Source organism: Aplosporella prunicola, assembly GCF_010093885.1.
Source record: "Aplosporella prunicola CBS 121167 unplaced genomic scaffold K452scaffold_2, whole genome shotgun sequence".
In the NCBI taxonomy this organism is placed as follows: Eukaryota; Fungi; Ascomycota; class Dothideomycetes; order Botryosphaeriales; family Aplosporellaceae; genus Aplosporella; species Aplosporella prunicola.
The window spans coordinates 670,785-690,076 of NW_022983530.1; the positions used below are offsets into that span (position 1 = coordinate 670,785).

Sequence of the window (19,292 nt, forward strand, 5' to 3'; positions counted from 1 at the left end):
AGGTGGTTTTGGCGTTCGCGGCGAAATGCGACGCCAAAAAGTTATCGGAAATCAGCAGCAGAATTGAGCCGCTCGCTCCTGACCGCCTTTGGGGCATCACGTGCGGGCCTCCTCCGTGTCTCCTCCGACAACCTCACCCACCCCTGGTGCATATCGCTCTCTCCTGTTTCAGTCTCACGTCATGTCGACAAAATGATCGCTAACGTCTATTTTTGACTTGGTCGCGCCGGCTCATCATAATACCTAAATAGGCAGTGATTTCCTCACCCAACTCCTCGGCGCTCATCGTATTGACTGAGCGCGGGACCCTTGGCTCGCGACGGAGGATGATGCTATGCAGAAGCCGACACTGCTGGTCGCAGTTGTCGGTGCTGTGGAAAAGCGGCAATGGCACCAGGTCATCGTCGACGTCGTAGGGATCCTCTGCTGTTTCTGCCAGCTCCTGGGCCTCGTCCTCATCGGGGTAGAACAGAATGATGGGATCGTCGCGGCGCTTCTTCTTATGCACCGACGACCTGAAGGAACCGGCAAACTCCTCGCGCTCTTCATGGAGCTCCCGCTCGTCCCCCGGCGCAAAGTCCAGCCTGACTTCGGCGCCTTGGCTGCTACGCTGCTGCTGCTGCTGCTGCTGCTGCTGCTGCTGCTGCTGCCGCCGCCGCTTCTCGCTCTGCTGCTGCTGCTCCGAATGCTCATGGTCTAGCCAGTCGGTATCTACTTCACTCTCAGTAGTTGCTGCATCTCAGTCTGTCGCATTTAGTTCTCTCAACTCACGCATAGGAATGGGTGATGTCGCACCTGTCCCGTAAGCTTCGGATGTCTCGGATCCCGGGCGTGCCTCTGTCGAGGCCGAGGCCGCGTCTGACGGCACGGGCGACTTTGGGCGGAACATTTGCGAAATCCTGGCCCGGAGGCTTCTTCTCTGCGGCTTGGCGCTCTCCGTCGACATGGTGAACTGGTGCGGTTTGATGCTGCGGTGGGAGGGGTCGGTACGGCGCTCGATGATGGTGAACGTAAGGAGACGGGAAGCTAGAGCGGGCGTAAAAGGCAAGAAGGAGGTATTTATAGGTGCATTGACGCTTAAACGATGCTCCTATGCTTACAGAAGTGGGAAGGGGAATATGATGTGAAGTGGACCAAGAGCTCAGATCTCAACGTGAGCCCCTCATGTTTGTCTTCACGTTGTTCTCAATATCCGCCCCCTCGTATCAAAGGCCACCTACCTAGTCGGTTGATATCGTCCAAGCTGACAAACAACACCAAACAGCAATCTACCGTCCAGCCCGTCATGAAGCCGAGGTTGTTCGGCCCATCTCATGATCTTCTCCACTGTTTGTTGCCTGCCTTTTCATGTACTTCAATGCGGTACAAGGAAACAAATGACATGTAGAGGATAGATGAATGCCCAAATGGGGTTGCTGCAAAAGAACAACGGTCAAGCAAACCCACTTGAAACCTACTCCGATATCCGATATCTCGTCTAGCATGCAGGGCCCACGGTTGCATCCAGACACTCACTCTCTGACGGGATTTCCTTTCCCCCAGATGGCAACTGTCCCTAGCAGTCCCGTAATCAAACCGTCCTAGGTACCTACTCGGGCTCCTGCCCCGCCCATTCCTCCCACAACGACCCCACATCGACCCCGCACAGCTCCGCCCTCTGCACGATCGCCCTCGCCTTCCCCACAACCGGCGCATCGATCATCTTCCCATCCAGCGTCCAAGCGCCCCTCCCCTGCGCAACCGCCTTCTCGTCGGCCACCAGGATCCTCACCGCCCACTCGGTCTCGCGGCGGGCGGGCGAAAACGTCTCCTGGCACACGTCGACCTGCGACGGATGGATGAGCTGCTTGCCGTTGAAGCCGAGGCGCTTGCCGTCGGCGCACTCGTCGGCGAGCGTCCGCAGCCCCTCGTCGCCTTTGTAGGCCGTGCAGACGAGGTCGATGGCGCTGGGCAGGCCGTGCGCGCGGCACGCCGTCACGATGGCGGACCGCGCGTACAGGAACTCGCTCAGCGACGGCGTGCGCGTGATGGAGAGGTCGAGGGCAAAGTCTTCGGCCGCGAAAATGAGGCCCGACAGGTACGGCGTGGCTTTGCAGATGGAGGAGAGGTCCATGAGGGCTTTGGCCGACTCGACGAGCGCAATGAGGCGGAGCGGTTGCTGCTGCTGCGAGCCTGGCGTCGATGGCGGCGTGGGCGAAGTTGGGTGCCGCTGCGGCAGCGTGTGCCGTATCACGTCCGTCACGAAATGCAGGTCCGAGGCTGAATTGACCTTGGGGATCACGAGGGCATCGACGTTGGGGGCTTTGAGCTGAGCCGGGTTTCAGCATGTTGAGGCAGGAGAGTAGGTAGGTAGATAGCTACAGACCACTTCAGTCAAATCATCGAGTGCATAGCCGCTGTCTACAGAGTTGATGCGCACGGCTTGCTCGCGGATGCCGGCCGCGCGCGGCTGTTCGAGCAATTGGCGCAAATTCGAGCGCGCCTCTGCCTTTTTCCCCGGAGTGACCGAGTCTTCCAGGTCGTAGGCTATGCAGTCGACGTTGAGGCCGCGCGACTTGTCCAGCATCTTTTTCGAAGAGCCGGGGACTGCATCATGGCTTCAGTTTCTTAGCTGGTGGTAGGCTTCTGGGGCCTGTGTAGTGGTACCGTAGAGCAGGGCGCGGCGGACGATGGGCGCGGCCGATGCCATTGTAGGTAGGTAGGTAGAGAAGAAAGAGAGAGGTGTAGGTAGCTGTGTCGGAGCTTCCCCACACTTGCTAGTTACCTACGCTTGCGAGTCGGCGAAACGCGCGTCTGAAACACCGACGACAGGGCGCCGTTGGCCGCAAACGCAACGGTAGCTTCATCCGTCATCACCACCACCCAAGCCACAAAGCCATAGCCATGGACATCAATCAGCAGGGCGAGCTGAACTGGCGCCTCAGCAGCCACCCCATCACGCTGCTGTGCTTCCTCTCCTTCCGCGTCGGTACGTGTTACCCGCAGCAACCAACACCAACACCAACACCAGCAACTGACGGACTCCCGCGCGCGCAGCCAGCCTCCTAACCTACCTCCTGGGCCTGCTCTTCACCGACAACTTGTACGCCGCCCCAACCCCCTGCCACAATGAGACAACAGCAGAGCAAGCAAGCTAACGCCCGCACCCCCCGCGCGACACAGCGTGCTCATCTTCATCATCACCATCATCCTCCTCGCCGCCGACTTCTACTACCTCAAGAACATTGCCGGGCGCCGGCTGGTCGGGCTGCGCTGGTGGAACGAGGTGGACACGGCGACGGGCGAGTCGCGCTGGGTCTTTGAGTCGGCCGACCCGGAGACGCGCCACATCAACGGCACGGACAAGCGCTTCTTCTGGCTGAGCCTGTACGTGCAGCCCGTGCTGTGGGTGGCCCTGGCCATAGTCGCGCTCGTCAAGTTCGAGTTCATCTGGCTGACGCTGATCGGTGAGTCTTGTTTTTCCTGCGAGGATGCTGCTGCACAGGAATGGGTGCTGACCTGGCTGTTTGATAGTCATTGCTTTGGTCCTCACCATCACCAACACCCTCGCCTTCTCGCGCTGCGACAAGTTCAGCCAGGCTACCAACTTCGCCGGCACCGCGTTTTCGACCGGCGGCCTGGCAAAGAACATCGCCAGCGGCATGATCAGCCGCGTTTTCCGCTAAGCCTGACGCAGGAGCGGCTGCGTGGGTGGTGGGAGCCCATGGGGGGTTGCTTAACTTTCACAAAAGAAAACGTTCGAGAGGGACTGTGTGTCATTTCCCCGTGAACGAGAGCGATTCAATAATATCCACTTCTCCAATTCCCCAACATGCAGGCCAACTGAATGTATTCCCCACCCGTGTCCTCTACCCAAAGCGCACCACACACATCGTATCTAAATCGCCCCCTGCAAAAAAAACCCCCAGCTCAATATCCCCTCCTCCGATCCACGACATTCAGCAACCGTTCCCCCCGTTCCCGCCTCTCCAGATTCTCCCTCAAAATCGCAAAACTGCGCTCCAAATACGCGGCGCCATTGCCGCTAATATGCGGCGTAATAGTGACGTTGGGCGCGCTCCAGAGCGGGTCGTCCGCCGGCAAGGGTTCCGGGTCCGTGACGTCGAGCGCGGCGCCCCCCAACGTGCCGTCGTGCAGTGCCTGCACGAGCGCGCTCTGCTGCACGATCTGCCCGCGGCTGATGTTGATTAGGAAGGGCGCTTTGGTGCGATTGATGTTGCCACTGGCGCTGCCGTTGCTGTTGCCGTTGCCGTTGCTACCGCTACTGCCGGCGCGCAAAACACGCAGCTCCTCCGCGCCCAGGAAGTGCCGCGTCTGCGGCGTCAGCGGCACAGACACCAGCAGCATGTCGATGTCCTGCGCGAGAAAGTGGTGCAGTTCCGCGCGCTCGAGGCCGGAAAACCACGCCGAGGGGAGGGCGCCCTCGGCGTCGCCCGTGCCGGGCACAATGTAGCCCTTGTCGCGGCGCGAGGCGGGCGTGTCTTTGGGCGTGGCGGTGTACGCGATGACGTCCATGCCCATGGCTTTGGCGACGCGGGCGACTGTGCGGTGCAGTGCGGTTAGCGGCGTGGCTAGGACCTAAGTTGTACGTGGATAGAAACGTCGTGGACTGTACGTACCCTGTCGGCCGATGCTGCCGTAGCCGAGCACGCCCAGCCGCTGCCCGACGAGGTCGTGCACGGTTTGGTCGGAGCGGTAGCGCGCCCAGCGGTGCTCCTTCTGGGCGTCGTGGAACTGGTCGTAGAAGTGCGAGCGGACGAGCGTGGTCATGAGGACCCATTCGGCGATCTGGACCAGGCGGGGGGGAAGATGTGAACGGGAGGATTTTTGGACTGGCGTGGGGTGGAGTGGAGCATGGGGATATGAAGACTGATAGAGAGGTATATAGAGAGAGATGGAGAGAGTAGCGAAAGTAGAGGAGGAAGGCTTACCTGGGGACCATGGATGCCGCTGCTCGTCGTGATCGTGATATCCGTGTCCGTGTACAGCGGATGCTTCTGGATATGATTGGAGCCCGCCGACGGCAAATGCAGCAGCTCCAACCTAGGCGCATCGTCGAGGCTCTTGGGCAGATTCGTAAACGTAAGGAGCAGGTTCTTGTCCTTGTAGACATCTTCAAAAACGCACACACAATCAATAAATCATTCCAATCAATCAACCACCCAACCAACCAAGTAACCAACCACCCAACCGCGACTAAACGAGCTGGAGCAAAAGAAAAGCGCTAGGCACGCACGCACGCGTGCAGGTACAATACCCCGCACTACTAGCTAGCTAGCTAGCTAGGTAGGTGGGTAAGGGTGAGTAGGACACACATACCTTCCGGCACATCCGCCAGCCCCGTCGCCTCGCCCGCCCTCAACGACCCCACCTGGTAGAACTCGACGTCGAGACGGGGAAAGCGCTCGCGCAGGCGCGCCAGCTCCGCCTTCGGCTCCGGCATGGGCAGCACGACGAGCAGGCGGTCCTGCTGGTCCGACGGGCCTCCACCCATTTTGTTTGTCGTTGTCGTCGGTGGTGGTGGCGGTGGTGGCGGCGGCGGATGATTACACAGCAGCTGCTTATGGCGCTGGCTGGCTGATGAGGTGAGAGCGGAGAATTGAGAATGAACGAACGAATGAATGAAATGAAAATGCCTGGGATTGGATCGCGTGGGAAAGATGCTGTGTGCTAGGTAGGTACTGCGCGGTCGCCGAGTGTGCAGTGCGCCAGAGAGACGTAGCTCGTAGATGCAGCTGTCAGTAGGTAGCAACGGATCAGACGCAGCAACGGCCCATAAAAAAGCTTCGGTCGTCTGTCGTTGCAGTGGGTTTGCAGTAGGTAGGTAGGACGTCGTTGCCCTCGCCCGCTGCCCCACCCAGCAAAGCCAAACTAAACCACGTTACAGTAACGTCTGCTCCGCTCCAGCCTGCTTACCCATCATTATCAACCACGACGTTCCTCGAATTGCGCAATCCGGGCCGCCCGCCAAGCCCGGCCTCGTATCTCTTCCATACCCAGGTAATCCCGCTGCTAGTCATCACCCACCGTCCACGGCCGTTGCTGCAACCGGCAAGTGCGCAGCGACGTAGGCCCAATCGCATTCCCTCGCGTGCCTGGGTCCCTACTTACTGTACTGGGACCGCGGCCGCCGCTGCTGCTGACGGGTGGGTACATGACTGCGGAGTATGTAGTACATACAATGGGGCATTACTGGTGGTACAAATGTATAGTAAGCATCTGCGAGTTGAAGAACTTTTTTTTTCTGCTCTCTCTGATCGTCGTGCTGCAGCGGTGCTGCTGCTGGCTCTGTCTAAGCTACGCTACGCTACGCTACGGTGGGTGCTATGTAACTACGGTACAACAACAACAAATGAAAAATAAAAAATGTTCGCGACATCGGATGGACTGCACAACGTACTGTATACAACAGACAGACAGACGGACGGACGGACGGACGGACGGACAGACAGCGAAAGAACAGGGTCATGAGACATAACTTCGACGGCTCGGCCTCGACGAGCCCCAAAGAAGCCGCCGTTGCGAAAGCTCCTCCGCGTAAATAAATAACAAGAAAAATGTAGAGGATCCAGGAGATAGCAGAGCCCCCCAAAACCAAACCAAACGGGTATAGCAAAAAGCGCAAAACCGACTGCTCCAAGCAAAGACAGGAAAACGCAGAACACCAGGCCCAGGCGCTTCCTCTTGGACGCCATGCCTTTTTTCCCATCCCTCATAACCTCCAGGGAAATGCTGGAAAACAAAGACAGATATAACCGCCCTACTATATCGAGATCCCGTTCCGTCCAGTTACCCCCTCCCACACTGTGACCCTAGAATAGATGGAAATAATCCTCCCCGGGCGCAAATCGTCCCGTGGGAGCGTGCACTGCGAGCACAAATGCATCGTAGACTTTTTTTTCACTTTTGCCTCCCAAAACGCAAACGCTGATGCTGGTGTCGGCTGCGGCCTTTGTACGCTGTTGTTGCTGCTGTTGTGCATCGCACACTGCGGCTCTTAAAAACATTACCCTGGAAAAAAAAAAAAAATCCTTCTCATTTCTTATCCGCCTTGGCCGCGTCTCCTTGGCTTTGCACCGGATGGAGCCCCAGGCCTCCTCTTGCAAACGTGGTCGTCGGATCCCAGTCTATTCGGGTGACGGCCATGGCGGATGGCGCTCGCGGAGCAGAGAAGCTCTGCACGGGCGTGTGGTACGCTCTTTGGAGGTCTTTCCCCAGAAAGTTCTGCTTGACGGTGCTTGAGGGGCTGACGGACAGGGTTTCCGACGGGCTGGTGACGGCCGTGTCGGGCGTTTTCAATGTTTCCGGGTACGGCGATTGCGATTCCACCTTGCCTAGCTCGTGGCCCCGGTCGTCCACTGAGTTCCGGTTCGCGTCGAGCGAGAGAAATTCTCGGTTCAGGTTGATCTGATTGCGGAACCACTCGCCCCAGCCGACTACCATAGACCACCGTGCTAGAAGAAGCATGCACTGGAAACCGAAGAGCTGTTACGAGATGGGTCAGTCTTTGCACCCGCCACTGGCCAAAGGAGGGAGTACTTACCGAAAGCATAACCAGAACGGCCAGGACGGTGTCCTGGTTCACCAGCATGTGCTGTGCGATGCTATAGCATTGATCTGTCTCCGTCGGGTGGTGGACCAAGCAGACCAGCCAAGGCATAATCTCGTCCAGGTTGTTCATGGAAGATGACTCCTTGCCATCCAGGTAGACGAAGACGACCGAAAAGAAGATGACGTCAGCGAGGAAGAAGATAACAATGATGATTCCTCGCCATTGAAGCCACAGGACTTTGGTGACTCTGTTGTAGATGGCACGAGTGGAGTTTTTGCGCGTGCGCACGCTGGAGGCATAGGACGGCAGGCCGTTGCTGTTCTGCGTACTAGTATCCCCCTCATCGGCCCACATGTTCCGAAGGTAGACGTTGATGCAATAGCCGAAAGTGGCAAGCTGGACGATGGTCGACAGGCCCGCAAGCCCCAACAAAGGACCCCAGAAGCCGTCCATGGAGTGGTCCGAGTTGACGTGACATGCGTCTCCGAACCGGAAGGAAACTCCCGTGACTGTAATGGTGGCCGTGAAGAGGCCCGCGATGATGCCCCAGCCCAGGCCTTGTGCGGCGTAAAAGAACTTGTCGCCGGGGGTGACGTCCCAACAGATCTGCAGGTGCATTGACAGCGCTCTGATGAAGATCCACATGCCAACGGACAGACCGCCGGCAACGATCAACGCGCCAGACCAAGCGCATTCCATACTGGAATACATGTCGTGAGGCGTAATATCATCGAAGCATTGATCCGGTTGCGCTGCCAACGGTATCACAAATCCGAGCTGCAGCAATTAGTAAATGATGTTGATATGGCGTGATGCTCTACATTTACTTACAGAGAGACTTATAGCGCCAATGACCAGGCACACGCTGAGGTAGTGCCGCCGGGTCTTTTCAACGGGCAAGAGTATCCATGAAAGTAACAAATACAGGAGGCAGATGAGGCCAAGAACATTCATGCCTTCTACCACCTTATATGAGCTGTTGAATGCTGCATTGCGGGTCAGTGTTGGCCATGAATAAATGCACGTCATGATACTCACTCTCTGAGTATATGTAGTCGGTGGCGGGACAAGGGAGACAACATCTCAATCCCGGGTCTTGTTTCGATATATGGGTGCAGTAACGACCACCAATGTCTATCCAATGTCAGCAGAGAAGAGAACGAGTGCCAGGTGAAGACTATACGGACATCCACCAAGGCCGTAGTCCCGTTCGCTTAGGAAAGGTGCAGGGCACCCTCCCCTTGTTGCGTTCGACATTGCGCCCGCTGAGCTCATCCACGCACGAGCATAAAGAGGAAACGGCAATTCTTCAGGTGGACCAGCAATGGTGAGGTGAATCTTTTAGACTTGAATCCAATCCAACATCCAGAAGGCAGAGAGGGCGTTCGATGACGAGGAGACGGGCCGGGTTGGGTAGTAAAAGCGGCGGGCTGGATGGAGGACGTGGTTCCGTGGAGGGGGTTTAAAGGATGATACTATCTCATGCGTATTGTGAGACAGCACCGGCGTGATGGAGATGCACCGAGGGGCAGAGAGTCTTAAGGCGAGTTGAAACCGAGTGGCGCAGGGTAGTTTTGACGGCGTAACGGAGAGGACGGGTAGACAACGGCCGCGCGTGCTGGAGCAAAGTGGGGACGAGCGAGTGGATTTGATGGGGCACCGGGGTGTGCGTGGAGGAGGGAAAGCAGAGAGAAAAAGAGCAAAAGGAGAGTTGGAAGTATGTGCTACTTAGAAAGATGGCAAAAGGCCATTGCCCTCTCACGGAGCTCAGCCTGGGGGGCATCGGAGGGTGGGCCGACAGGGTAAAGGTGGAATCCAGTGGTACGGCAAGCCCTGTGCGGGATGGCCAAGCCTCAGACCCCTGCTGAGCCCGCTCGCCGGCCGGCCAGGCACCGGGGAAATGCGCTGACGCTCGCGTGTGCGTCCATCTCGGCCGCTGCGCCCCTGCGATCGTCGAGTGGCCGGTGATTGAAGAAGCGGAGCCCACGACGTCCAATGCTCAACGTCCAACGCCATTGGCGACGCCACCCTGGCCCGTTAAGTCGAGGGATCCTCTCATGTTGCCGTCGGGGAAGGGCTCTTGCGGCTTTCGACTGGCTGGCGACTGGCTGCGACTGGCTGCGACTGGCTGCGGCGTGGGGGGCCTCCCTCTCCTCACGTGGCCAATTGCCGTGGGAGAAGGCAGTGTGGCGTGCGTCGGGAATTATCTCACCCGTCCTACGTGCTACGGACGCAGTACGAGGAAGCCGTGGGAGCTGAGAAAGAGAGTCAGTGTTGAGCGGGATCCACCACGAGCGCCAAGCGGCCCAATCGCGGCCTGCGATTCCGGTGTCTCGTTGATCCGGTTGCGAATTGGCCTGCTCTGCTCTGCTCTGCCCTGCTCTGCGCCTCTAACTACATCACGATATTGCCAATACCCTCCCCCAGTCGCGCATGGGTCTACGCACGCAATGGCACAGCGCCCCTGCAGAAGCCTCTTCTTCTTCACTTCGATCGCCCCTCCGTCCCCCAATCCGGAAGTATCCCCGCTTTTTCCACCACTTGCTCGATCCGGCCTGCGCCGGCCTACTACGTACCTAGTATTTCGCCGTGCTGACTGCTTGTCGTCTCGGATGCTTCAGATGCTGGGCGAGACGTCACGGCCGTCCGGCGGGGAAGAAAATTATGGAGAGGAGGAGAGGGCTTCGTCACTCATGGGGAAGGTGTCGTGGGCTGTGGCACAGGTACATGTACGAGTGCACCCCGGCCGACGACATCGGCGCAATGACCGCAAAATTCCAGTTGTTTGTGCCTCAGTTCCTTTCCCCGTGCCTTGCCGGCGGGCGATCCTAGAGCTCCTCGTGGCATCGAAGACCTCCCGCCGGCCTGGGCTCGTCTATTGTTCGTTCAACAAGCGCAACGTTCCACCGAAGGGACTCAGGAAAAAAACCTTCGAGAACCCCGACGCAGCTGCACGGTGGCCTCACTCGCTGCACTTGCCCGTCTGGGTCCCGGCAAGCTGACATGCCCGAATAGGACATGCGTTAATGCGCGGTGAACCGTAAAGCGTTCGCTGGTGATGACTTGCCCTCGCACGACTTGTCTCAACCATTTTCTCGGACAGCCGGCACGGCCCCACAGCAGAGACGCAGAGACGCAGAGACCGCGTAACCGCGCGACTTTTGTTGTAGCTTCCCTGTCACGTCTTGGTGGTGGTGCTGGCTCAATGCACACCATGGGGGTTCCCTAGCGGAGATCCTCGCGGACAGACGGTTGCTCAAGCCCTCTCCAAATTAAACCCCACACTTTTGTCTTCCGCGCAAAAGCCCACATGCGGCCAGGTGAGGCGCCTGAGCTTGGAACATCTTTTGTGCACGAGTTTCGCAGCGCACCCGGGGACGAGAAACAAACTTCGACGCTGCTGAGGGGTTCCAAGAGAAAGTGCCGTGATATGGCGTCAGCATGCGACAGTTGAAACTCACCATGGCTTCGCTTCGGCAGCGTGCTTGCGGCGAGCTTTTGCGGCGAGGCAGCAGCGGCGTCGATGCCCCAAAGCAGCAACAATTCCTGCGTGACTCCAGAGCACTCCGTGTGCCGCACCGGAGTAACTAGAGCGTGCTGTTCGTCTGCGCAAAATTAGCTGTGGTAGTTAGTGGTTGTGGTAGTGGTACGATGCCGCTCCCGCGAGCCCAGGAACCCCGAACAATATCGAAGCGGCGCCGAGTACCAGAGCTTGGGTAACGACGGCGCGTGTATGATTTACGCGTGAGCCTAGAAGCCGCCCTCTACAACGCACAAACTTCAGCGAAAAAGGAGAAAAATCTCAAACACTTACTCCACAGCGCAATCACTATCACTTTCTACTTGATACGGCCGTACTTTTAAGCTAGAGACGAGGTCATCGTCGTCACCGTGTCGGCCGAAACCTGCGCCGACAACGATGCGTGGGTGCACCTTTGATTGCAAAGCTTCGACCGATCGCCCACATGGGTCCTGAATTAAAACTCTTTCATCAAGCTTTGGCTATGAAGTATTGAAGTGTTGCTGACGCAAAACGCAGCAGTTCAACGCCGAAGCCGGATCCGATCGACGGACCCTGAACGACTGGCGATCATGCCGGAGGAACCCATGGCCTTGTCGCATTCGGCTGGAATTCAAAGACAACCTCAACGGTTGACACCGTTTGTCGCTGTCGCTGTCGTTGTCACTGTCACTGACATTGCTGTTGCCGTTCGCTCGTAAGCCTTGCCGGAAGGCGCCGCAGGGCGGATCCTTCGACTCTCCCTACGAGTCGTAGTCACGCGGAAATCGCCTTTAGAGACGTCCACTTGAATCAGGAGCGCTAGGGGATGAAGTCAAGGAAATTGAAAAGAAAGAATAGCATCTTGGCATCTTCTACAAGCTAGACGTGTTCCCAAGAGCTAATAGCTAACCTTAACACGAAGGCAAAGAGTCAGTCAAACTCTCTTGCGCTGTGCCTGCGTTTCCTCTTTTGTGGCCTTGCGACTCGGTACCGGGTGGTCCATGACACTAGTCATGAACTGCCACTACTGTCAGCTTTTTTTGTGGTACCATCTGCCTTTAAGCATTATGAGCCCGAAGAGCCTTTCTCGACTTTTCTTGTACAGCGTCACGGCAAACATCCTCTATTATCAACCACCATCGATCTCTGTTTAGTCCCCAAAGCTTTGTCTCAATTACTTTCTCAGTTACCATCAGTCAGCCATCAGTCTAGACTTCAGGGCAACCTTTACCGCTCTTTGGAACATTCCGTCGCGTCCATCTACCGTCAACACTCAGATTTGTTACTCCTGTCGGAATTATCGACTACCAAAAGTCCGTCAACACAACAAGGCCAATGAACACCCGGGAGATGGCCATTTGTCACAGGATTGCTCCACACGCGCGCGCAACGGGCATCTAAGATTTGTGTGTTGCTCGGATATGAAAAGGCCAGGTCATCAATCTTCACCGCCACGAGATTGACCATGAGCTTCCAGCCATCACTACGGTCGGTGACCACGGAGGCCTATCCTGGCACCTCACACCGTTCACGTCGATCATGTCGACAAGCCCACCACTCATTTCCTCGCACTCAACGTCGAACACGGACGTCCGTGAGCGTGTAGGCGCGAGCTCGAGCACATCGGATTTCAGACGACGACGGATCGGCTGCACGAAACCCGGGGAGCAGAGAGCAACCGCCAACGGTTCGGGGCCAACAGTTTTCGCCGTCGATGGCCTTTCCGCGATGCCCGCGCTCCCGGCTCGCAAGGATACCCCTCTCGGCGTAGCCAGACTGCCATCCTCCGAACAGACATCAGGTTGCCCGTAGCGGGACGAGCAGGGCGCAGACGTCTTGTCTAACGCGCATTCCAGAATCCTACAGCAAGCTTCTATCCGGCTCCGCGCCCCTTACGCGGCTCCGCGGGGGGGGTCTGGATCGGCGCTGACGCAGAGGAGAATCTCGCGTGTAGGGCAAACGAAGCTTCCAATCCTTCCATCATCATCATCATCATTACCAACCACGCAATCGGCCTTGAGAGAGACTTAACTCCGCCCTGGACTTGGTTACTAGTACGAACAACAGTGCTTGCTGGACGGACAGCAAAAACGCGGCCGGAGGCCCCGACACTAGCATCTACACCACGGAGCCAATCAGAGGCGACGCTCCAACTTCTTGTGTGCTCGCACGCACGCGCCGTCTCCACAGCAGATGTGGCGGGAAAAGGCGATCGCGGGCTCGCCGGCGCGCAGCCTCACCCGCAAGGTACACGGCGATCCACGAGGCCGTGTAACACGATTACGAGCACGACCGACAGGGGGTGCATGTTTCGCAGCAACAACAACAACAACAACAACAACAACAACAACAGGGACAGAAAGAAAGCGCAATGAACAGCAGCAGCTTGATTGATTGATGGTGGTGTGGTGGGCGCGGCCCGCTCGCGTAGAATTAAATTCGACAGCGGGAGCCGAGCACCGCGCCCCGGTTTTCCTCGGCATTTTGGTCGCGCACGCCGCAACTGCCGCCCTGCAACGGACCGAGCCGGTATTACTAGGAAGTGAAGGTCCCAAAATCCAATGATTGCGTCCTAACGGCCTGGCACACCACCAGTACATACCACCCCAAGTCACACTTGACGACGCCGAGCCGGGCGTTCCTTTTCGCCGCTGCCGCTGCCGCCGCCGCCACGGAGGAGGAGTCTTGGTCATCACAGCCGTGTCCTGCTTGCTGTTGTTGTACACGTAGGTGGTGGTGCTGCTGGTTACGCGCACGCAGGAACCGCTCGCGCGATCGATCAAGTTTCACTGCTTGCTTGCTTGCCGCCGCCGCCACCCCGTCGGCGACGCCGTAGAGGAATGTCGTGAGTTATCGTCGCCACTGGGTGTCGGAGACGAGCGACGGGCGACGGGAGGGCAGCCAATATTCGTAGGTCGTATTCTTTACGTGGTGCGTCGTTGGCACCTAGGTAGGTAGGGACAAGTGTACTCGTACGTACATGGAACGACGACGACAGCCGCAAGCTAGCTGGTACGCAGCCGGGAGAGCGTTCCGGGAGGGCTGGAAGACGGCTTGCTGCTGCTACCGCTGCTTCGTCACCTCACCTCCTGGTAACTACAATACCTCGTCCTAGCCATGTCGGTCGGGATGGAGGGGAAGCAAGGGCGGCCCGCGTCGGGACGCGTGCAGGGCGGCACACATGACCTGACGATAATAATAACACATTGGACATGGATGCGCGGATGCTGGCATGCATGGCGACGCGAATAGTTACGATGGCGTGCAGCAGCAGCAGCAGCAGCGTCGCCGTCGCCGTCGCCATCGCCATCGCCATCGCCATCGCCATTGCTCGCGGCTCATCACCCATTTCCATCACACACATCACACCTCGTGCTGCGGCCCGCGCGCTCGAGGTACGGGCTCCTGCGCGGCTGCGGCTGCGGCTGCGGCACGGGCGGCTCACTACTCCCTACTCCCTGAGTCCCTGGGTCCCTACCTACTGCATAACTACCCGGGTATGGCGGTGCCTCGACCTCGTGGTGGCCGTGGATCATCACCTCAGGCCATGCCTGTCGCTGCTGTCTGGAATCGCGTCCGTCCGTCCACTCATCCGTCTACCCCCTGCGCAGTTCTCTCTTCTTCTTCTTCTTCTTCTTCTTCTTCTTCTTCTTCTTCTTCTTCTTCAGCACACGGCGCGCCATGCCGTGCCGTGCCGTGCCATGCCATGTCGAGTCGCGCGGAACAGACGGGCAGCCAATCGCACGCGCTTCCTCGCACGGGGTTAGGTGTGTAATCCGTATTGTATGTATATTGATTGCAGCCTGGCGTGCCTGGGTGCCTGGGAGGTAGGGGTCCTCCGCCTCCGCCAGTCCCGACGACCAACTGACTGCCCTGACTCTTCCGGTGAGTCTTGCCTTTCTTCATCCAATTCCGCTGCGCCCTGCGCCCTGCGCCCGCCCGCCCGCCCGTCTGCCGGGGGACGGACGCAGACGGCGCGCCTTGAAACGCCCGCACGCGCCCCAAGCACGCCCTATCAGCGCGTCTCGCGTCGCCACTGCCGCAGAGCCGCGCCCCACTCGCTCGTGCCGGGAGCGGCTTCCCGACCGCCTCGTGGTAGGTAGGTACGGATTATGTACAATAGCGGGCGTGCGGGCTTGGCTGGTGGCTTGGTAGTGCGTGCTTACCCCGTGCTGTGTGTGTGCGTGAGTGCGTGCGTGTGTGGGAGGAAGCGTGCGATTGAACTCGCTGCTGCTGTTGTACCTACCTAGGTAGGTACCTATCTACCTAGCCTCTAACTATGCGGCGGAGTTGGGGGCTGGGGGAGTCATGCACCAATCAGCGCGCGCGGACGGACTATGCTTGGATGTACCTACCTGTGTTTGTATATACGGAGGACTCCGCACCCCGTACACACCTCCTGCGAATGTAATGATAATGTTTACACGTATATGTTTTGCTCCTAGTTATCCACCAGGTATGTACGGACAGAGTACTGCTACTGCTTACACACACACAGCACACACACACGCTCACTCACGCACGCGCGCCTCATTCCATCTCATCTCATCTCATCTCCCTTCCGCGCCGTCGCAAGCCCGTACGTAGCCCGTATCCAGCCGTGCCAGCCGTGTCGTGCCGTGCCGACGAGCCGTGTCGAGACCAGACCAAAATAACGAAACGGAAGAGGAAGAGAAGGGGGCGACGGCAGCAGCCGTTCATTCAATTCATTCAACTCATCCGTTGACCTCATTCCCCGTATATTGTATATTGACAAAAGGCACGCCCGCTCGCTCGCGACCAACACAACTCCCCTGTTCCCTGCAGCTTGCGTGTATTGTAGCGTGCCTGCCTGTCTGCCGAGCTGCTGCCCCCGGCCGGCTGCACCGCCTCCCCCTTCTTGCCTTCCTGGCCCCGTCGCCCATGGCTGCAACCGAGCAGAAAGGCAGCGTACCTAGCGTCCATGGGTACAGGACCTAGGTAGGTAGGCAAAGGGGAAGGGGGAAGGGGCAGAAGGCCGCGAAGCGAAGCGAAGGGGCTTAGCTGGCTGGCTGGCTCGCCGTCCTGCAGCTTCCTTCCTTCAGCCGCAAATCGTTGCCGTTGTCGTTGTTGTTTTTGTCGGGTGCCTGCTTGCCTGCCTGCCTGCCGGCGAAGCTGCCCGAGTGGCTGAGTGCGCTGCCCGCGCGTGCTGTGCCGGGTACTTGCGCTGCGAGGGCGTGTTGCGTGTGTGGTGTTGTGCGAGGCGGGCTGGCGGGCTGTCTCTCCTCCATCCACTACCTACATACCTATCCACCATCACTCTCACTCACTCACTCACTCACTCACTCACCACGCACCCATTTTTACGCGCGCGCGCACACATACATACATACATACATACATACATACATAAGATATGCAACCCTGCATCCCCCGTACCACGCCAGCGGAGGCAACCCCGTCGCGTTGCGTTGCGACCGGCCCCTCCCCCTCCTTCATCGGAAGAAAAAAAAGGAAAAGAACAAGAAACGCAGAAGCAGGGAGGCAACGAAATAAAAAAGCAAAAGCGGCGGTGAAGAATTTACTTTGCACATGCCTGCCACCCACTCACTTACATACATAACCCCCCGCCCCCAGCAAAGCAAGTAAAGCCCAACATGCAAGAGCAAGCTAATCCGTACACTTACATATGTGTGTATGTACGGGTTAGCTGTACCTAGGTACCTTACATGCTTACATGCATACAAGCAAGCAAGCAGGCCAGACCCCTGCCCGCGCGTAAGCTGCTTGCCGTGGCGCCCGCCAGACCTGCTGCTTCCGGACACAGGTGCAGGCGCCACGGCGCGCTGTGGCGCGCGCGGGTTCCGAGTGACACTGACATGCATGCATGGACTGACGACGTCGGCGCGCGGCAGCGTCAGCACCGACATCGGGGGCTGCGGCGGGTGCGCGTGTTGCTAGGTACATACTTGATGGGTTACTGTTACTGGGTAGGTGTGGATTTTGTGTTTGCGTCGTTGACGCGGGTTTTTGCTTGGTCGTGATGGTGGTGGGAGGGGGAGTGGGTGCGTTTGAGTGAGTGAGTGAGTGACTGGCTGACTGACTGCTGGCTTGTCTAGGTACCCACGAGTATCATCTACCGATGTCATGGCCTCCTTCAATGCAAGACGCGAGCAGTACGGCGCGCACCTGCTTGCTGTGTGCACTGCAGTGCGACAGTGTACGCCGCAAGCGGATGTCGAGGGCGGCTCGACGGGCAGTGAGTGAGGGAGGGAGAGAGCGCGCAGCGACTTGCCTGGCTGACCCGTCCCGCCTCCATAAGGGAAGTGAGTGGGTGCCAGAGTGGTGTGGGCGATGTGGATTCATACGGACTTCACCACAATCCACACACGATGAACAATGAACAATGAATAAACCGGGAAGAAATCAGAAGTTATCCTGTATAAAATAGATAAGTACAATAAACTAGACCAAGCGCAAGATCTACCCGGCTCCCAGAGGTACGACTGACTTCATACGCAGCAACACCCAGCATACCCAAAGCCTACTCAAGCGGACACCAACAACCTTGAACATTACCTCAGCCTTATCACAAGAACAAGAACGTCAACACCCTCTATCTGGAACCATGGTCGTATCCACCCAGACAGATAAGTATTTATTTACCTTACCGCGCCCATCTCTACCTACCTACACGGCACATCGCCTGCTCCTTCCTTCCTTCACCCCTCTCTCCCTCCCTTCCCTTTTCAGTAACAGACAGACACACAGACACACAGTTGCCCAAGGTAGCAACAACCAACAACCACCAAAACCAGAAGCCATCTTCTTCAACGCCATCACCGCTTCAACATCACTAAGTATATCAGCGGCAGCAGCTAAAACAGCAGCTAAACAAACACCATAGTGAGACCGGCGGCCGGCCCAGTCAATTATGATAATACAACACAATATAACGAAACAAGCCGTAGAGCGGACGGGTACCTAGGCTAGGTATAGTATAGTACTTAAGTATTTAATACCTAGGGACGAGCTATCTCTCAGGACAACATCTAGCCAGCAGCTATTATAACAATCAACACCAACACTAACAACGACAGCAGCACCGCCATCAATACCATCACATACATAAGTACACATACACATACAAAAGCACCAACAGCGGCAGTAGCAACAGTATGTAGCATTAGCGTGACCACAACCACCATCACAAAAATTCCACACAAACAGCAACCGCCACCGTACCTGCGACAGCAAGCTAAAGAGAAACAGAATTAGCATCACGCACCGCTCGTGATCAAAAAAAAAAAAAAAAAAAAAAAAAAAAACTCAAGCTCAAGCTCAAGCTCAAGCTCAAGCTCAAACAAAATCCCGAGCAGCAAGACATACGGCCTCCCATCCTCCTTCCTCTGCACGCACATACGCGCGTATACTCTCTCCTATTCCAATCAAACAGGACATACAGATACACGTACACGACGGCAAGGAAGCAAAGCCAAGCAAGAAAGAACGGAAACGAGACACAACAACAACAACAAACAAATAAACAGCAAAAAATTTTCAAATACAACACAAGCGTGCACCCGTGTTCCCGTAGCAAGCCGTGCCGTGCCCAGCCCCTTCCCCCGCCCCTCACCACCACAGCCGGAGAAGTTGGGGTATGGGGGAACGAGGCCGGATAGGGCAGGTATGAGGGCTAAACGAAACGAGGAAATGAGGAAATTGAGACGAGATAGCCAGGAGAAAAGAGAGGGGAAAGGATGACGGGAGAGAAACGCATGCGGGAAGGGGAGGAGCGTGTGCGAGGTTCTGAGGAACGGAGAGAACAAGAGGAGCAAGAACAGGCGACAGCAAGTGCAGAATGCACAAGTGCGGGCGTTGCGAATCGCGTTTGGTGTTTCTTTTTTGGTTTTGGTTTCGGGTTTTCAGATGAGAGTGACATGACGGATGATATTCATTCCTTGTGTTTTCTCTTCTCTTCTCTTCTCTCTCTCGTCTCCAACCCAGCCGACTCACAAGTGAAGAAGAAAATATATATATCTGTGAGCGGCGGGCTCGTCCTTTGATTTTTGCCCCCCCTTCCGACTTCGGGCCCTCCCTCTCAAAAATCTCGGTGACAGTCCCACACCGCGTGTGCATCTGCTGAATGGTGGGGGTGGACAAAAGACATTACAAGCCGCCAGCGCCCTGCAATGCTGCGCAGCGCCACGGAAAGTAGGTAAGAAGCAGTGGCGTGAACCGAGCAACAAAATAAAAGCAAATAAAGGAAAAAAGAAAAAA

General features: G+C 57.2%; 10 protein-coding genes across 10 annotated transcripts in view; 2 read left to right on the top strand and 8 right to left on the bottom strand.

The window, feature by feature from the left end:
* Positions 1–199: 199 nt before the first annotated feature.
* On the bottom strand, positions 200–1,004 carry K452DRAFT_314921 (uncharacterized protein; the record flags this gene model as incomplete). The annotated part of the gene is made up of 2 exons (XM_033543812.1): positions 772–1,004; positions 200–711 (listed from the first exon to the last, which is right to left on the bottom strand). The coding sequence occupies exons 1-2, from the start codon at positions 944–946 to the stop codon at positions 200–202; spliced, it is 687 nt and encodes a 228-aa protein (XP_033402386.1). The 5' UTR covers positions 947–1,004.
* Positions 1,005–1,336: 332 nt separating this feature from the next.
* K452DRAFT_348407 (uncharacterized protein) lies at positions 1,337–2,701 on the bottom strand. Its single transcript, XM_033545541.1, has 3 exons — positions 2,647–2,701; positions 2,366–2,586; positions 1,337–2,308 (listed from the first exon to the last, which is right to left on the bottom strand). The coding sequence occupies exons 1-3, from the start codon at positions 2,687–2,689 to the stop codon at positions 1,589–1,591; spliced, it is 984 nt and encodes a 327-aa protein (XP_033402387.1). The 5' UTR covers positions 2,690–2,701; the 3' UTR covers positions 1,337–1,588.
* A 148-nt stretch (positions 2,702–2,849) lies between these two features.
* K452DRAFT_314923 (uncharacterized protein) lies at positions 2,850–3,665 on the top strand (the record flags this gene model as incomplete). The annotated part of the gene is made up of 4 exons (XM_033543813.1): positions 2,850–2,968; positions 3,037–3,082; positions 3,163–3,446; positions 3,514–3,665. Exons 1-4 carry the CDS (start codon positions 2,884–2,886, stop codon positions 3,663–3,665), a joined length of 567 nt encoding a protein of 188 aa, XP_033402388.1. The 5' UTR covers positions 2,850–2,883.
* A 244-nt stretch (positions 3,666–3,909) lies between these two features.
* On the bottom strand, positions 3,910–5,494 carry K452DRAFT_294233 (uncharacterized protein; the record flags this gene model as incomplete). The annotated part of the gene is made up of 4 exons (XM_033541672.1): positions 3,910–4,541; positions 4,620–4,869; positions 4,932–5,113; positions 5,320–5,494. The coding sequence occupies 4 exons, from the start codon at positions 5,492–5,494 to the stop codon at positions 3,910–3,912; spliced, it is 1,239 nt and encodes a 412-aa protein (XP_033402389.1).
* A 704-nt stretch (positions 5,495–6,198) lies between these two features.
* K452DRAFT_69247 (uncharacterized protein) lies at positions 6,199–6,875 on the bottom strand. Its single transcript, XM_033547036.1, has one exon. It carries the CDS (start codon positions 6,707–6,709, stop codon positions 6,308–6,310), a length of 402 nt encoding a protein of 133 aa, XP_033402390.1. The 5' UTR covers positions 6,710–6,875; the 3' UTR covers positions 6,199–6,307.
* Positions 6,876–7,035: 160 nt separating this feature from the next.
* Positions 7,036–8,809, bottom strand: K452DRAFT_294234 (uncharacterized protein; the record flags this gene model as incomplete). The annotated part of the gene is made up of 5 exons (XM_033541673.1): positions 7,036–7,485; positions 7,544–8,329; positions 8,384–8,538; positions 8,591–8,686; positions 8,740–8,809. 5 exons carry the CDS (start codon positions 8,807–8,809, stop codon positions 7,036–7,038), a joined length of 1,557 nt encoding a protein of 518 aa, XP_033402391.1.
* A 4,219-nt stretch (positions 8,810–13,028) lies between these two features.
* K452DRAFT_69268 (uncharacterized protein) lies at positions 13,029–14,007 on the bottom strand. The gene has a single exon (XM_033547037.1). The coding sequence runs from the start codon at positions 13,745–13,747 to the stop codon at positions 13,190–13,192; it is 558 nt and encodes a 185-aa protein (XP_033402392.1). The 5' UTR covers positions 13,748–14,007; the 3' UTR covers positions 13,029–13,189.
* Positions 14,008–14,311: 304 nt separating this feature from the next.
* K452DRAFT_336917 (uncharacterized protein) lies at positions 14,312–16,405 on the top strand (the record flags this gene model as incomplete). Its single annotated transcript, XM_033545250.1, is given in 8 exon segments — positions 14,312–14,449; positions 14,518–14,821; positions 14,886–15,149; positions 15,210–15,238; positions 15,309–15,461; positions 15,500–15,510; positions 15,553–15,633; positions 15,653–16,405. The coding sequence occupies 8 exon segments, from the start codon at positions 14,312–14,314 to the stop codon at positions 16,011–16,013; spliced, it is 1,341 nt and encodes a 446-aa protein (XP_033402393.1). The 3' UTR covers positions 16,014–16,405.
* On the bottom strand, positions 15,678–16,644 carry K452DRAFT_282864 (uncharacterized protein). The gene has a single exon (XM_033539661.1). The coding sequence runs from the start codon at positions 16,301–16,303 to the stop codon at positions 16,073–16,075; it is 231 nt and encodes a 76-aa protein (XP_033402394.1). The 5' UTR covers positions 16,304–16,644; the 3' UTR covers positions 15,678–16,072.
* A 1,957-nt stretch (positions 16,645–18,601) lies between these two features.
* Positions 18,602–19,292, bottom strand: part of K452DRAFT_69334 (uncharacterized protein) — an 896-nt gene continuing 205 nt past the window's right edge. The window contains exon 1 of the mRNA XM_033547039.1: positions 18,602–19,292. This exon is cut by the window's right edge and continues 205 nt beyond it. Within this exon, the coding sequence (XP_033402395.1) occupies positions 18,645–19,151 (507 nt within the window). The 5' untranslated portion in view covers positions 19,152–19,292 and the 3' untranslated portion in view covers positions 18,602–18,644.

Excerpts from the sequence above, each read along its gene's own strand:
- K452DRAFT_282864 (XM_033539661.1), bottom strand. The coding sequence starts at position 16,303 with ATGGAGGAGAGACAGCCCGCCAGCCCGCCTCGCACAACACCACACACG.
- K452DRAFT_69268 (XM_033547037.1), bottom strand. The coding sequence starts at position 13,747 with ATGACCAAGACTCCTCCTCCGTGGCGGCGGCGGCAGCGGCAGCGGCGA.
- K452DRAFT_69247 (XM_033547036.1), bottom strand. The coding sequence starts at position 6,709 with ATGGGAAAAAAGGCATGGCGTCCAAGAGGAAGCGCCTGGGCCTGGTGT.
- K452DRAFT_348407 (XM_033545541.1), bottom strand. The coding sequence starts at position 2,689 with ATGGCATCGGCCGCGCCCATCGTCCGCCGCGCCCTGCTCTACG. Across the intron at positions 2,587-2,646 it reads CCGCCGCGCCCTGCTCTACG|TCCCCGGCTCTTCGAAAAAG; the intron begins GTACCACTACAC and ends GCCATGATGCAG. Across the intron at positions 2,309-2,365 it reads TCGATGATTTGACTGAAGTG|CTCAAAGCCCCCAACGTCGA; the intron begins GTCTGTAGCTAT and ends AACCCGGCTCAG.